The 16,549-nt window shown below is 44.8% G+C and overlaps 1 protein-coding gene across 1 annotated transcript; it reads left to right on the top strand.

Moving 5' to 3' along the window:
- The first annotated feature begins 914 nt into the window (after window positions 1–914).
- Window positions 915–14,722, top strand: Hrh4 (histamine receptor H4). The gene is made up of 3 exons (XM_038331436.1): window positions 915–1,110; window positions 7,218–7,381; window positions 13,910–14,722. Exons 1-3 carry the CDS (start codon window positions 915–917, stop codon window positions 14,720–14,722), a joined length of 1,173 nt encoding a protein of 390 aa, XP_038187364.1.
- The last annotated feature ends 1,827 nt before the right edge of the window (window positions 14,723–16,549 follow it).

Below are 16,549 nucleotides of genomic sequence, written 5' to 3'. Positions count from 1 at the left end.
GAGTTGCGTTGAACTTATTTGAAAACAATCTGCTTCTCAAGGGTTTTGGTCTTAGGAGTTGTTGCTCAAAACCAAAGAAATATTAGTGTGCGGCTGATTCGGCCTTTATGAGTGTAGTGTGCAGTGCTTTAGTGTTTGCATCGGGCTGAGGGGAGCCGACCCAGTATCCAGCCTCCTGGAAGCACTGGGTACCATCCTTTCCTGTTTTCTCTAGTCATTCTTGTTGCTGCCTACAGAAGTTCCCTCTATATTCTCCTGCCCAGCACTCAGGTGAAGATGGAAGAGGGAGGATCCTTGGAGCTTTTCTGGGCTTCTCTGAAGTTCATATCACCCTTTGGTTCTCTCAGCTCTCAGCTCCATTCCTTTGATCCAGAAGGATTGTTAGATTTTGACTTTATTTCCCTTTTCTGACCAGCTCTGAAGACTTCTGCAAGCATCTACTTAATGCTATCTGCCAGGGAGGACTGTCCTCTGCCCCCCTTTACTCTGTGGCCAGAAGAAAATTTTCAGCTGGATACACACACACACACACACACACACACACACACACACACCTATATTCAATTTTCCTCAACCCCAGCTTATGGCTCATAAGATGTATAAATCATGTTTTATAGATGCTATATAATATTGCTCTCTCCCTGGGAAATAGATGAAATGAATGAACCCATTGCATTTCTTAAGACGAAACATTTTGTTATTTTTGTGGAAACACATTTTCAGTGTCAGTTAAAGGGAAATTGCAGCCACAAGTTGATCGTTATCAATAATCAGGAAGTCGTGTGAAATCATCATTCTATTCGAAGGTGTTGTTTTGAGTGGGAGACTCTATATATGTGGAGGTCCCTGCCTGGGAAGCAGGCTTGTTAGAACTGCCTAGCCAGGTGGATTCGCCGTGCTGACCATCATTCGACATGACGCTGAAAGCTAACAGCTCTGGCAGCTTGACACTGACTGCAAAAGTCTCCTTGGCCCTTTTCATGTCCCTGCTTGCTTTTGCTATAATGTTGGGCAATGCTGTGGTCATTTTAGCCTTTGTGGTGGACAAGAACCTTAGACATCGAAGTAATTATTTTTTACTTAATTTGGCTATTTCAGACTTCTTCGTGGGTAAGTTACGTGTTTTTATTTTGAATAGTCTTTTCAGGCTCTCATTCATTTCTGAAACCTTAAGGTCTTGTTATTTCATGGACTGTACGGGTCGGAAGGGGCTAAGAAGAAAAACTAAACTGTTAGAAGGCAGCAGAGGGTGGTTATGCTACTTTAAAGGGAATTCTGTGCACATGGCTAGTAGGGGAAGTTTGCTCTGAAAACAGTTTAATTTTTTATAGACTAAATGAGTCCAGAATAGTTCTAGAATTATTTAGTGTCACCGTTAGCTTGTTCTCAGAACTATTTTCTAACATGTTTAGACTAATACACATATTTTCCTAAGGAGGAGTCACATGTCTGCTGGGAGCCAGCATGACCAGGAAGTGGGATGAACTGTGGAGCAGCTCTCAGTGCACTGTGTAGCGCAGAATCGTACACACCCAGCCGGCAGCTACTCTGCATGCAACAGGGAACCATTGCAGCAGCGATTGCAAGGGTTCACAGACATCAGATTCATCTTTCTTTAAAACATTGTTTTAAAACTTCGTTTTACTTCCTGTGGTTACCATTTCTGGGAGCACAACTTGCTGGACTGATGAGGCGTGTTGGCTCCTTTCACAAAGCTCCTCACAGGTGACCACAGTGCTTTAGAGAACTGATGTGTCTTAGAGGGGCCGGGACACTTTCTCTTGGGATGGCCACACTATTTTTCTGCATAGCTGTATGAAGCTTGTGTTTATATTAAAGTCCAACTCGGGGGATGAAACTCCAAAGAGGATGCCCAAACACTGTGTTGTAACAAATGGTAGTCCTTTCTCCTTGACTCCTTGACAGATGTTTCCACTCAAACTGAGTTCACCAGTATCTGTATCATACACAGTACATGCTAACATAGTTGGTCACTCACATGCTGTTAAGTAATCAGAGAATCCACAGAAGAGTGAGTTCGTCTCTTTCTTCAGTGACAGAGGACTGTCGGAGTGTGGAGCACTGGGAGATGCACAGAGTGCTGTGGACATGAGGGGACAGATGGGTGCACACTTGGTCACAGGATGGTGGCATTCCAAGCGCAACCCTGAGATTCAGATAGGATTTCTAGAAATAGAGACGGGGGAGAGAATTCCAAGACCCAACCATGGCACAATCCACAATCATAGTGTGTATTTTCCTGAGTGTGCACAGCAGGGTGGCTGCTTTCAAATGGTTGGATGGAGGAAGCAAGGGCTGAAGTTGGACTTCGTATGGTGAGGCCCTTCAGATCGTATTGCCAGTGTGGAATGGAGCTTACCAAGAATAGAAACGACAGGCCACAGATGACGGGAACTAATCAATCTAGCATTCCTGCTTTCTCCTGACAGTGAAGGGCCTCGGGCTAGTGTGTGAGATTTTAAATCCACAATCTTCCCACTTTCTCTCTTCCATTTTGTCTCTCCAGCTAATATTTCAGCTAGACACAGATCCTTTTACACCATTCTCCGTGCTCACCTTACACGTGTGAATTTATGAGTGTGTATAGGCACAGACAATGGTCTCCTATAAAACCCACGTTACCACTGTCTTCCTCCTGCACAGAACCATAGGACCTTAGGTAACACTTAGCTTTAAAGAGACGTGATGCACTTTGTCCCAGAGTGGGTGAGGAGCTGGTAACTCTGGTTTAGGGAAGGGTGAGGCCAAGAGATAAGAGCACCTTGAACTGTGAACTTTCAAACCAAGATGGTTTCAGATAAGAATGAGTTTCTCTGTGTCTGGTCCAAGGGAAACAACAAGGAGGTATCTCCATTTGGGGTTTGAGTACCATAGCCAGGAGCTGTGGCCTGCTTCTGAGAAGTGGCCCTGTGGATGCGGTCCCTTTCACCCTCACGTGGGTTGGCAAAAAACAGCTTCTTTCTGCTGCGTGATGTCGTGAGCAGACCAAGCAGGAGTTTTATTTCTTTTCAAAATGTGTGCCTACACACTGGGAGTGGTAGACTACGCCTTTAATCCCAGCTTTGGGGAGGCAGAGGCAGGCAGAATTCAAAATTCAAGGCCAGCTAGGGCTATATAGTGAAACTCTATATCAAAAAAAAAAATGTGTGAGGTAGAGGCAGGTGGATCTCTGTGAGTTCAAGGACAGCCTAGTCTACAGAGTGAGTTCCGGGTCAGGCTCCAAAGCTACAGAAAAACCCTAGCTCATTAAAAACAAAAACAAAAAGCAAAACAAAACAAACCCCACTGGCTGGAAGCTTAAGCCTTGGGAGCTTGTGTTCACTCACGCCTATAGGCAGAGATGCCTCAGGTCAAGTTTCTAGCAAATTTGGTTCCTGGTGAAGTTTTGCTTCCCAGCTGCTTTTCTCTTCATCTTGCCCTCTAGGGATGCGTGGGAAGAGAGGCAAATTCTCTGTTGTCCCCTTTTGTGTGGATATGGGTCTACTGAATCAGGGTCCCACCCTATGGCATTTACCCTTAGTGTTTCCTTTAGAGGTTCCATCTCTCTACAGCTGCTCCCAGTCTTAAAATGTCTGCATGTAAGGCAGGGAGCGGATTGAGTACACAGTCCCCAGCACCCTGTGCACTCCCTGTCTTAAGAGATGAATCCCCAGGATCCATGCGGCCAGTAGTTCCTCTCACCGCTTGCCTGCTGTTGCTGAAGAAGGGCAGTGCCAGGTTGGTGTCAGTTTTAAGGGAAACTGGCCTTGCCCGCTGTCCTCAGTTCACTCTGTGACAGTTACCGGAGTCAAAGCTAACAGACAGGCAAAACTTCTTGCCCTCAGGGCACATCTTTTTCTGCCAGGCGTGAGACCAGGGAGACACAATACACGGCATAAATAAGTAAAACTGTGTAGCGTTTTAGAGGTGACAAGAAAAATATAGCGAGATGAGAGTGGGGGAGAGGGCCAGGGAGGGGATGAGGGGGGATTTCAGTGTAGAGATGAAAGTACGGAGCCGAGGTTGGCAGTGTATGCCAGTGATCTCAGCCCCAGGCTGGGAGGAAGGCTAAGGCAGGAGTATCACAGGTTCTAGGACAGCCCAAGCCACACAGTGAATTTGAAGGCAGCCTGGCCTAGATAGTGAAATCCTGTCTCAATAAACCACACCCCACATAAAACCACATCCCCCATAGCTGAAACATAAAGCCAGCATGTTATTTGAACTACACGTGGGAATGGAAGACAGTTGGTGATGCCTGTAATCCCAGCTACTGGGGCACTGCTCTACAAGGACTCCCAAGATCTCAGTCTGCTTTCGCTATAGAGTGAGGTCAAGGCCAGCTTTGGCAATTTTGTCTAGGCTCTGTCTCAAAATGACAGTCAGAGTGGTTCAGGGAATACAGGTCAATGGTAGAGCACTTGTCTACATGTGGGTCTATCTCTAGTGAAGTAGGTCAATGGTAGAGCACTTGTCTACATGTGGGTCTATCTCTAGTATTGTAAAAGCACTGACCACCCAGTTCTTCCTGCATGTGGTCCTGTCTCCCATCTGGATGCAAATGCAGGCACAAACACCAAGTTCTGCCATCCTGCTACAGCCTGGCGGCCTGCCCTGTGGAGAGAGACCAGGGCTTGTTTCCTTCTGCTCGCCTTTGCTCTTCTGTTCCCCGCCTTACTATTGTTCTTCATGATGAGCGAATTTACTTCTCACATAGAGCAGTACCAGGTCTGCCAGGGCTCAATAAAATATGCAGACACACAACAGAATCAGGCTTCAACCACAGAAAAGATCGCGTCCCCAGCAAGTAGTGATACCTGTCTGATGTGACCCCAAAGAGCTGGCAGTCCAGCATAGTCATTCCCTGGCCAGCCATGTCAGCGCTGGGCACAGTCCCCATGGCTGACTTGCTGTTTGGTCATTGTCAAGGAGTTTCGATCTTGATGGCTTCCTTTGGAGCCTACCAGCTGACCGGATCTTGCTTTGTGTCTCTTTTCTCAGTTATTAGTTTCTTTAACTGTTTTTGTTTATTTTTTGAGACAGGGTCTCCTTTTACTCCAGGCTAACTTCAAACTCTCCATAACACTCCTGGCTCCACCTCCCAAATGCTAAGATTGCATCTGTGCCGTCGCAATAGGCTCTTTAATTGGTAAATCTGCCTGCTTCCTAACTCACTGAGTTTCTGTAGGGGTGCAGTTAGAGGGTAGTTTATTTTCTGTATGCATGTTTAAATGAGATCATGTTTGTTTCATTTAATTTCTTTCTTTTTTTGTGAGATGATACGTGAAATCCAACATGTGGTCACCGACACACATCAGCTGTTATTAAGTTGAATGCACAAGACATTGTGCAGCCAACGTAGACGTGAGGAGCACAAACATTGCACGGCCAACGTAGACATAAGGAGCACAAACATTGTGCGGCCAACGTAGACATAAAGAACACAAACAACATTGGTCTGTGACAGGGTTTTAATCTCCAGGAAAGACAAATGAAATGATGACCATGATATCAAGCCGAATACAAGTAGTATAGAGAAAAGAGAAAACGGCAAAGTTAATCACACGTAAGGGCTGGAGAGATGATTTGGGGTGCAGTGCATGCTCAGCAGACCTGATTTCACGTCCCAGGATTCATGTAAACACTGGGCGTAGCAGTGCTTGCCTGCCACACCAATGCTACATTGGGAAGCAAATGCTAGAGGATTCCAATGGACTTGTTCCCCAGCCAGTCTGGGTTGAGCAGTGATCCCCAGGTTCAACCAGAGATCCTATCTCAAAAATTAAGGTTGAGAAGTAATTGAGAAAGATATTCTGACATTATCTTATGGTCTCCACATGTGCCCCTGCCTAGGTGCGTGAACCTGCATCCATGTGCATTCATATGTACACTCGTGCATGTGCAATTGCATGTGCACACACATGCACAAAAGACAGCAAGAGAGACATACACACACAGAGATGAGAGAGAGGGAGAGAGAGAGAGAGAGAGAGAGAGAGAGAGAGAGAGAGGAGAAAGGGGATTGATTGGGGGAGAGGATGGATGGGGAAGATAACACTATAAGAAAACATTATTTTCATGCATGATAATGTCACAATGAAACTCTTTAGTGTGTGTAATTAACACGTACAAAACCCTTTAAAACAGTGACAAAGTTGCTGAGAGTGTAAGTGGCAGAGGGATCACCTCAGCCCAGGAGCCTCCAGAGGCCTTGGAGGAAGTGGGTGTTTAGATTTGCAGGAAGAGTAACAGAAATACATGCAGTTCCATAGTGAAGAGGAGGCCAGGAGGAGAGACTTGATCCCCAGCACAGAGAGAGGAAGAGGAAGAACAATGTCGGCAAGGAGGAAGGGGTGGAAAATATGGGCTGTGTGTGCTGTGGGAGGGGTGAGCCACCATGTTTGGGTTGGGTCACACATACACACAGGTGACTTTTGATGGAAGTATGATTAGAACATGTACTTTACCTGGGAGTCATAGGAGCCCTCACAGTAGCTGTTTGTGAGCTAAAGAGTGCATGGGGGCAAAAATTAACGTTTTTACTTATAGCTTTGTTGGCACAGCATTGCTACAAAATAATATCCGAGGCAAAGAACTTAGGAGGAAAAATATTAGATCACAGTTTGGGAGTTCAAATTCAGATTTGGGTGGCCTATTGCTTTGGCTCCCAATGGTGGCGGATGGCAACGGGTGTGTGAGTGAGCGCTTACACCTAGAACCAGGAAGGGTGGGAAGCCTGGCAGAACTCTGTTCCACGCCTTTGACTTAAAAACCTCGCACTAAGCTCTATCTCCTAAAAATCTCCAGGCCTTGCCATCCTCCCATGCTGAAGACCAATGTTTTCCATAAACATTTTTAAAGGACAGTTATGGAATTTTAGTGATAAGCTATTTTCAGCTAGTTCAGGCATGTCATTCTGTGGCAGATACAGGAGAATATAGCTTTTTTGTAGTCAGTGATGTGAACTGTTTTTAATTAAAAATTGATTATATATTTATTGAGTGGGGTGTGTGTGTGTGTGTGTGTGTGTGTGTGTTTGTTCATGCCACAGTATGTCATTTTATTCAAGAGTAGGTTTGAGCACAACTTGCAGGATTTAGGGCTCTCCTTGTATCATTTGGCTTTGGGATTTGTCAAGATTGGTGGCAAGTACCTTTAGTGACTTAGCCATCTTGCTGGTCCAACATTGTTTTTTAATTCATTTCCTCCCTGTGCAGGTGCGATCTCCATCCCTCTGTACATCCCTCACACAGTGTTTACCTGGAATTTTGGAAGTGAAATCTGCACGTTTTGGCTCATTATTGACTATCTTTTGTGTACAGCATCTGTCTACAATATTGTCCTCATTAGCTACGATCGATACCAGTCAGTTTCAAACGCTGTAAGTCAAAATGCTAACTCACTTTCCATAGAAGATTATATCATTGTGAATTCTGGGTCCCTACGCCATGCATATATCATATATTGGAAATGCTGGGGATGAATCCAAGGGATCTAAACAAATTTGAAACTCTTCATTCTTTTGATATCTGGCCTAGAGTCCTCACTGGCTTCTATTCTGTGTGAACTTGCTAACTCTCCTATGGGTGTTTGAAATGGGAGGGAAGGGACCAAAGAAAATTCATGGTTAACTGTGAGAAGTACCAGATTGAGTGTTCAGTAGCTTGGATGTCGGTGGGTTCATCCTCACGGACAAGTTGAGAGCCAGATATTTTCCTCAAGATAGAAGTTTCTGGGCAACTAGAAAGATTCCAAGAATGAGTGGGTGAGCAAATCAGTTTGAGCACAGAAGATAGTAAACACAGCAGGATGCTTGATGAGAAAGCTGAACTTAGCTTTCTCTGGAGCCTACTGGGTGACTTAGAAGAAATTTTTTTTAAAAATATTTATTTATTTATTATGTATACAGCTAGCCAGAAGAGGGCACCAGACCTCATTACAGATGGTTGTGAGTTACCATGTGGTTGCTGAGAATTGAACTCAGGACCTTTGGAAGAGCAGGCAAAACTCTTAACCACTGAGCTATCTCTCCAGCCCTTAGAAGAAATTCTTTTTTTTTTTTTTTTTTTTTTTTTTTTTTTTTTTTCCCGCGACAGGGTTTCTCTGCAGCTTTAGAGCCTATCCTGGAGCTAGCTCTTGTAGACCAGACTCGTCTCGAACTCACAGAGATCCGCCTGCCTCTGCCTCCCGAGTGCTGGGATTAAAGGCGTGCGTAGAAGAAATTCTTAAGCAAAATAAATCTCCCAGCAACTGAAGGAAGAAGAAAAAAGGGCAAGGGGAGAAAGAAGTCACAGAAATGTGGAGTAGTGATTCGTGGTCTTAAAAATAAGGGAGGAGGAGTGGATCTGGGGGAGGGGAAGGAGAGGAGGGGAGGGTGGGACTGGGAGGAGTGGAGGGAGGGCAAACTGCGGTTGGGATATAATGTGTTAGGGAAGAATAAATTTCTCTGTCTCTGTCTCTGTCTCTCTGTCTCTCTGTCTCTCTGTCTCTCTGTCTCTGTGTCTCTGTCTCTCTCTCTCTCTCTTGCTTGCTCATGTGTGTGAGTGTGTATACACACACGTAGCAGAGGTCAGAGGACAGCCTCGGCTGTTGGACTTACTTTCACCTTGTACACACACAGACACACACACACACACACACACACACACACACACACACACAGAGCAGAGGTCAGAGGACAGCCTCGACTGTTGGACTTACCTGCACTTGTTGAGCTAGGGTTGCTATGTTGTTTTTCCATGTGTATGCCAGGCTACCCTGCCTGTGACCTTCTGGGCTTTCTTGTGTGCCTGACTCCTGTCTCCCCTTGGTGGTGCCGATGTTCCAGATGCTGCACTGGAGGCTTGGGTTCTGAAGATCTGAACTCAGGTCCTCATGCTTGCCTGACAAGTGCTCGCCCTGCTGAACAAGCTCTCCAGCCCTATTTTCAGTCTCTGACTTTATTTACTACTGGACCTTAGGATCTCAGAGCTTTAGGGACCATTGTACGGTTCACTCTGCTAAATGCTAAGATGCAGAACTAAATATTTGGGGAGTGGAGGCAGAGCCAGAGATACATGGGTTCTGTACTGTTGACTGAATACTGTGCTGGCAGTGCTGAGAGGACTCTCAACACAGCAAGAAATTAGATTAGATGAAAGATAACCTTTGGAACAAAGAGATTCTAAAATACTGCTGCTCAAGCAGTATTTTATAGACAAATTTCTTTTGCTCTCACAGAATATTCTGGAAAAGATAGAAAGTTCCACTCCAGGAGGTCATCCTAGGACCTCCCAGCCCCTCATTAACAGGGTGGCCCTGCCTACTATAGGTCAGGGAGCGGCAAGCATTTATTATCCCGACAAGGCCCAAGAGTAAATATTTTCAGTTTTGTAGCACTTGTGATATTCTGAACTCTGCTGTAGCACAGAAGCCCCAGATTGTTTATGGGGTATGTGTATGGAGGGCAGTGTATTGGTTGGGTGCTGATAAAACTTTATTTATAGAAACAAGTGGTGGGCCAGATTTGTTTCGTGGACAATAGTGTGATGACTTTACTCTAGCCATTACCTCTGCCTGATAAAAGTTTGACTGTTGGTACTCTGGTTTCTATGCTAGAAGAGAAGTCCACAGGAAGGGATTATCTTTTTAGACAAGTGGTATGGATTCATTGTTATTTCCGTTCATATCTTGTTGGTGGGTCTTGGTCCCATAATGCCACCTCACTGCAAAGAGAGTTTGGAAATGTGGTCTCTAGCTGAACTACAATTTGGCCAGGAAAAAGAGTAAAGTGGACAGGACAGAGCAGTCAGCTGACTCTGCTGGCTGCCGTGGGCTCCTCCGTGTCAGTACACTGGGGATGTTTCTGTTGATGCTGCAGATGCCAATAATGCCACTGTTTCCAAAGGCTGGACTTGTCCTAGGATTGAGTGGGTTGTAACCAGTTGGTTTTTGTTTTTCTTTTCTTTCTTATCTATTAAAGTAACACAGAATGGAGAAGAACAGAAAAGACTAGAGAAAAAGTACAAAGGCACAACCAGAGGGCTTCACACAGCACAAAGGCAGCCACTGTTCAGTGAATTCTTCTGTGCAGTTAGTTGGCTATGTTGGAAAAAGCATATATCTTGCTTTAGGAGTAAAGTGTTTAAAAGCCATGTTAAATCAGAACATTTCTCATTTGTACTTTAAATTTTTCAAGGTGATTTTTAAAAATCTTTATAAATCCTTTTAAACTTTTTAATTATGTGTCTGTACATCCATGTAGTATGTGCCTATGAGTGCACTTGCTTGAAGAGGCCAGCAGGGGGGCTTCAGCTTGGAAGGCACAGTGCTCTTCCTGGGCCATCTTTGCAGCCAGCCTACCCCTTAAAACTTTCCTGGAGGTGCCTCGGACTTTCTCCATTGGTTGGCCAAGATTTTGACCCTATTCTCAAGTTAGTGGGCACAAAAAGGAAAGCATGTTATCTAGATAGCTAATGGAGTTGCAAAGAGATGATACCCAGAGAGGCAGTGTGTGTGTGTGTGTGTGTGTGTGTGTGTGTGTGTGTGTTCTCACCCTAGTTTTGTTCTAAGGAGTTCTCTGGCAGTGAAGGCTAAGACATAAGGGCTGGACCTCATTCCCGGAACAGAGCTGGGTACAGGACAGAGCCTACACACGGACCTGTGAGCAGTGGCAGGGCAGCTAAGCGGGTTCTTGTTCTTTGTTTGGATAAATCCACGACTCCTGAGCACTCTCAGGCAGTGTTAGTGGTAGCTGTAAGTAGAGGACATGGTGACAGGAAACAGGGACCTGGACCTGGGAAGTAGAAATTTTGAAGACCATAATCTTGAAAATGAAACTTCAACACAGATACAGATGGCCACAATGTTGTCTAGAGGTGTCTTCAATGCAGTTGAACACAGGAAATCATCTTATTATTAATACCAGAATGCTCCAGTGGGCCTCCCTGTCTTCCAAATGTAATATGACTGACAGAATGTTTGGTTCTTGTACTGGGGTAGGGAAGGAGGCAGGGCAGGGAACAGTATCCTGAATAATGTACATGTTTTGTAGATGGTTAGATTCATTTCAGAGAAGTCACTCATCAGCTGGGTCTAGGCTCCAGCAATGCTTGGACTGTCATCTGTCAAGACTGCTCCCAGAGATGAAGAGATGATGAGATTGGTACCCTCTTCTCAAGTCTCTCGGATGGTCATTATCTCAATCAGCCTTATGCATAATGAAAGAGAGAGGGCATCTCTAAGCATATTGCTTTATGCCATTACGAAGGCTGAACAGAGCAATTAAAAAAAAAACTAAATGCAGTTTTATGACCATCTGGGTATTGTTCCCATCTTCATAACCATTAGACTTAGTGCAAGAGATGTGTTAATTAGTGTCACGAGAAGGAGGAGGTAAGAGAGTGGGCTGTGCGTGGAAGCTTGTGCTCAGTACTCTTTTGCCCAGCTTTCTTCTGAGCTTACTCTCAGAAACACCAGCAGTTTGGTGATGGTGCGGCCACATTTCTTTATAGTTAAAAAACATTAAAAATTACTCATCACATCCTCTTGCTGACAGCCGTTGGCATGCATGTGCACTGAATCCAAGGTTCACCTTGCTTCTCCTTAGAAATAGGAAACATGTACACTGAAATTTGAAAACTCACAGAGAAAATCAGAGAGAATGAAAGGCACCTCTCTTCCTGTAAGTGAGGACATGGGCGAGCCTGGAATGGCGAGTCTTACAGGTCTCACAGTTTCAGAGAGACTGGTGGCTACAGCATACCAACCAACAAAAACCTCTTTCTGCACTGTTGCTCTTTCAGAGGAGCCTGGTGTGGTTCCAGCAGCCACACTGTGGCTCTCAACCTTCAACAATGTGACTTTGGTCTTAGGGGGTCAGATGCCCTCTTCTGACCTTTGGCATCACCACACATGTGTGTGGTACACATATGTGCAGGCAGAACACCCATACACATAAACATACATAAACATAAAACCAAATCAACCCAAAAGTCCTTCTTGGTTCGGTGGCAAGTGTGCACTGCAGGACTCAGAAGCAGGAGAACCTCAAGTTTAAGGGTAGTCTGGGCTGGATGACGAATTCAAGGTCAGACCGAGCTAAAGAGTGAGCTCTTGCCTTGACACAAATGGCCAGGATGTAGCTCAGTAGTCAAGGACTTTTCTGGCATGTACAGGGCCCTGGATTTGATATCGTCATGGAGATATTTACTCCTGATTCAGAATGATTGGTCTTTACACACCTTTAGATATTTAAAGATAGTCTTAAAGAGTTCAGGTTTGACACCACAATCACAGAGGGTAACCCTCACTCACAGAAACTAACTTCATCTTTCCTTGCGGAAGCCTGGCCTTGTCACCCTCAGAAAAGTCATATACAGGTGCACATAACACTCAAACACTCAAACACACACACACACACACACACACACACACACACACACACACACACACGACACTTGCAGTCATGGCCCATAGATGGAAGTCTCTGTCCTGCCTGGTCCCGTAACCATTCAGTCCCAAAGAAACACACAGAGGTTTATAATAATTATAAACTGTTTGGTCTATTAGCTCAGACTTATTATTAACTAACTATTATGACTTAAATTAACTTCAATATCATTCTGAGGATTCCTGGATGCAGGATCACCGTTTTCAGACTGAGGTAGAGGTAAGAGCCAGTGGCTGGCTGTTCTGCTTTTCTGTCTGTGGATTTTTATTAATCGTGCTACAATGGCCTGTTGTCAGTTTTGGCTAAGACAGAAACACTTACAGGCAGAGGTGCCCTGGAGTGTTCAGAAACCTGGAGCATCTCTCCTACATAGCTGAGACCCTTTCTGTGTTCAGTCTCTTGGGAGGCATGCAAGAGCTTTCTGTTGCTGGCTTAACCCCGGGATTGCTGTGTGAATGGCCCGGTATATTTACATTCTTCCTGAGTATCGGAGTCAGATAAGCCATGGCCTTCAACTCTCGAAAACTGTGACTGTGGTGCAGAGTGTGTTTTGCCCTAGAATGTGCTAGTGCTACACATGCTTCTCTGTACGCGTTTATTGATATCAATTCCCAAAGATACATTGCCTTCATTCATGAAACATTATCCCACACTCTGTCCACTCTGATGCGTTTTGACACTGATTGTATTATTGTTTCATTGAAGAGAACACCTGTCACGTTCTAGGCTGCAAAGAACTGTGGTGTGTTCAGTTTCAGTAACTGTTAGAGTCAGGAAAACTTCCTTCCTTCCTTCCTTCCTTCCTTCCTTCCTTCCTTCCTTCCTTCCTTCATTCCCTTCCCTTCCCTTCCTTCTTTCCTTCTTTCTTTCCTTGTCTTTCTCTTTTCTTTCTTTCTGCCTGTGTATACATTTGCACATACACTTGTGTATGCATGCATGTGGTGAGCAGAAGTACCATCCACCTTCTTCATGTATGTATATGTATGTGTTCATGTGTGAGCAGGTGCCATGTGTGTGCAAGTGTGCCTGCAAGTGTGTGTAGAAGCTGGGAGACAGCTTCAGCTATCATCTACCTCCGTTGAGACAGGTCTTTCTTTGGCATGGAGCTCACCACTTAGGCTAGACTTCCTGGCAGGCGGCCTCGGGGATCCTCCTGCCCTCACTGTGCATGTGCCAGGATTACAAACTCATGCCACCACACCAGGCTTTGAGAACATTTCTTTCTTATCTTAGTGTCCTTGGCCTTGCTATGGTGTTCAAAACTTAACGTTGAGTTTTTTTGTTTTCTCTGGAAATTTATTAAAGTTTCCAACTTAGTCAGGTTCTGTCACCATTGACCTCTCGCCTGGGCACAGCTGCAACGCCGTGTTAATCGATGTGTCTCTGGCACATCACTGGAAGCTGTGAGTGCCTGCATGATGCTCCATGTGCTCCATGTATTCTCATTAAAACAAAACCAACTTGTCTGATTTATTGTAGGTGTCCTATAGGGCTAAGCACACTGGCAGTGTGAAGATTGTCGCTCAGATGGCTGCTGTTTGGATACTGGCTTTCTTGGTAAATGGCCCAATGATTCTAGTTTCGGATTCTTGGAAGAACAGTACTGTCACAAACGACTGTGAGCCTGGCTTTGTTACGGAGTGGTACATACTTGCCATTACAACATTCTTGGAATTCCTGCTCCCTGTCATTTCAGTGGCCTATTTCAACGTGCAAATTTATTGGAGCCTGTGGAAGCGTGGGAGTCTGAATAGGTGCCGCAGCCATGTGGGGTCCATCCCCATCTCTTCCAGTGACTCTGGACACTTACCCAGAGCTGGGGGCATTTCCAGGACACCTCTTCCTGCATCGAAGGAATCAGCCACATCCCTTCATTCAAAATGTCCTCGAAGAAAGAGCAGTCTTCTGGTGTCTTTAAGAACTCACACGAATAGCAATGCCTGCAAAGTGGGCTCCTTCTCGCAATCTGAAGCCTCTGCGCTTCACCGAAGGGAGCACACGGAACTTCTCAGGGGCAGGAAGTTAGCCAGGTCTCTGGCCATCCTTCTGGGTGCTTTTGCCATCTGCTGGGCTCCATACTGTCTGTCCACAATTGTTCTCTCCGTTAATCCCAGATGGAAGCAGTCCACATCAGTTTGGTACACCTTTGCCTTCTGGCTGCAGTGGTGCAATTCTGTTGTCAATCCCTTTTTGTACCCCTTATGTCACAGAAGTTTTCAGAAAGCTTTCTGGAAGTTATTTTGTGTGAAAAGGCAACACACACCATCACAGAACCCGTCCATATCTTCTTGAGGACAATGGCAGCACTTCTGTCAATTTTAGTCTCTGTGTCATCTGAATAGATGTGAGCTCCCATCTTGCTCTATGTTCTCTGACAAACAATGCATAAAATATAATGTTTGAAAACTTTAATAAAACTTTCCATTGGAAACACTACTCTAGTCAACAGCAGTGTAGTGAATGTGGCAAATTCATGGCTGTAAAAACAATGATATTTTCCTCAGTCCTCACCTCCTCCTCCCTATTTTGTGGATCTTCCTATAGCATGGATTGTGTGTTGATTGTGAAACTCCTGTATTCTTTCTGTGTCCAGTATTTCCTTCAGTAGTGTCAGTTTCTCTTTGTGTGTGTATATGTGTGCAGGTGCCTTCAGAGGCCACAAGATCGTGCCAGATCCCCCAAAGCTGGATTTACAAGACGTTCTCAGTCACAAGACAAGGTGATGGCAATTAAACAGGTCCTCTGCAAGAGCAGTTAGATCTCTCAATTACAGAGTCACCGGCCCCAGCAAACAATTTCTGTCTTCTATTTTCTAGTCACACAAATGTGTCCATTCCATCAAGAAGCACCAGGTAAGCAGGTCTATGCAAGGGGTTGGAGCTCTGGTCAGAGGGTGGGTGTGTCCAGGCTGGAGTTGGCAAAAGCAGGCTTGATGTGACTCACCCCAGGTTAGCATATGGGTGTTTCTAGGTCTTACTTTCATATCCCAATAGGAAGGAGACATAGTGTGGTCAAACTCAGGGCAGTCACTCAAGTTTGGAAGGTCAGCTTGTCCTATGTTGACAGAAGTTTCTGTCCCATCTGGTTCTGCAGCCTTTCAGTCCCAAAGAAACACACAGAGATCTATTATTATTATTAATTATTATTATTATTATAAACTGGTCAGCCTATTAGCTCAGGCTTCTTATTAACTCTTTCTTATATCTTAAATTTGCCCATTATTCTTGTCTGTAGTAGCCATGTGGCTTGGTGCCTTTCATCAGCAATGCAGTGACATCTTGTTTCCTCTGTGTCTGGATGATGACTGCAGACTCATTGTTTCCTCGTCCCAGAATTCTCCTGTTCTTGTCTCCCTGCCTCTACTTCCTGCCTGGTTGCCCCGCCTATACTTCCTGTCGGTCACTGGCCAATCAGTGTTTTATTAAAATACAAGTGGGAGGGTACAGACCATTGCCCCACCTATACTTCCTTCCTGGCCACTGGCCAGTCAGTATTTTATTAAAATACAAGTGGCAGGGTATGGACCAATGTCCTGCCTCTACTTCCTGCCTGGCCTCTGGTCAATCAGCATTTCATTAAAATACAAGTAGCAGGGTACAGACCACTGTCCCACAGCAGTCCTAGTTTTTTCCTATTTTTCTTTTATTTTTCTAACTTCCATTTCACCTAAAACTTATCCTGGTGAGAAAATATGGGTGAGAGAGGAAGGCTGAGTGGATGAATGGACCACATGGTCAAACTACACTAGCTGTGCATTCATTCTCTCAACCAGCAGATGTCAACCAGTTTTTAAAAATTAGAAAAATTATGTATATGGATATTTTGCCTGCATGTAAGTCTGTGCAACATGTGTGTGCCTACTGTCATTTGAGGCCAGAAGTGGGGTCTATGCCCTGGACCTGGAGACATCATGTAAGTGCTGGAAACCAAACCTGGATCCTTTGAGATTGCAGCCAGACTCCTGACTGCTGAGACATCCCTCCAGTCTCAAGATGCCAGTAGTAAAATATTGTTGTGTTTATTTAATGTCAGAGCTCAGTATGTTTCCTTTACTTTGCACTGAATGTAGATTATTTTACTGATGATTCATATTTTATTATTTTTATGATATCTTGTCCT

Source organism: Arvicola amphibius, chromosome 5 (genome assembly GCF_903992535.2).
Source record: "Arvicola amphibius chromosome 5, mArvAmp1.2, whole genome shotgun sequence".
Lineage (NCBI taxonomy): Eukaryota > Metazoa > Chordata > Mammalia > Rodentia > Cricetidae > Arvicola > Arvicola amphibius.
This window is presented reverse-complemented; position numbering and strand designations above follow the sequence as displayed.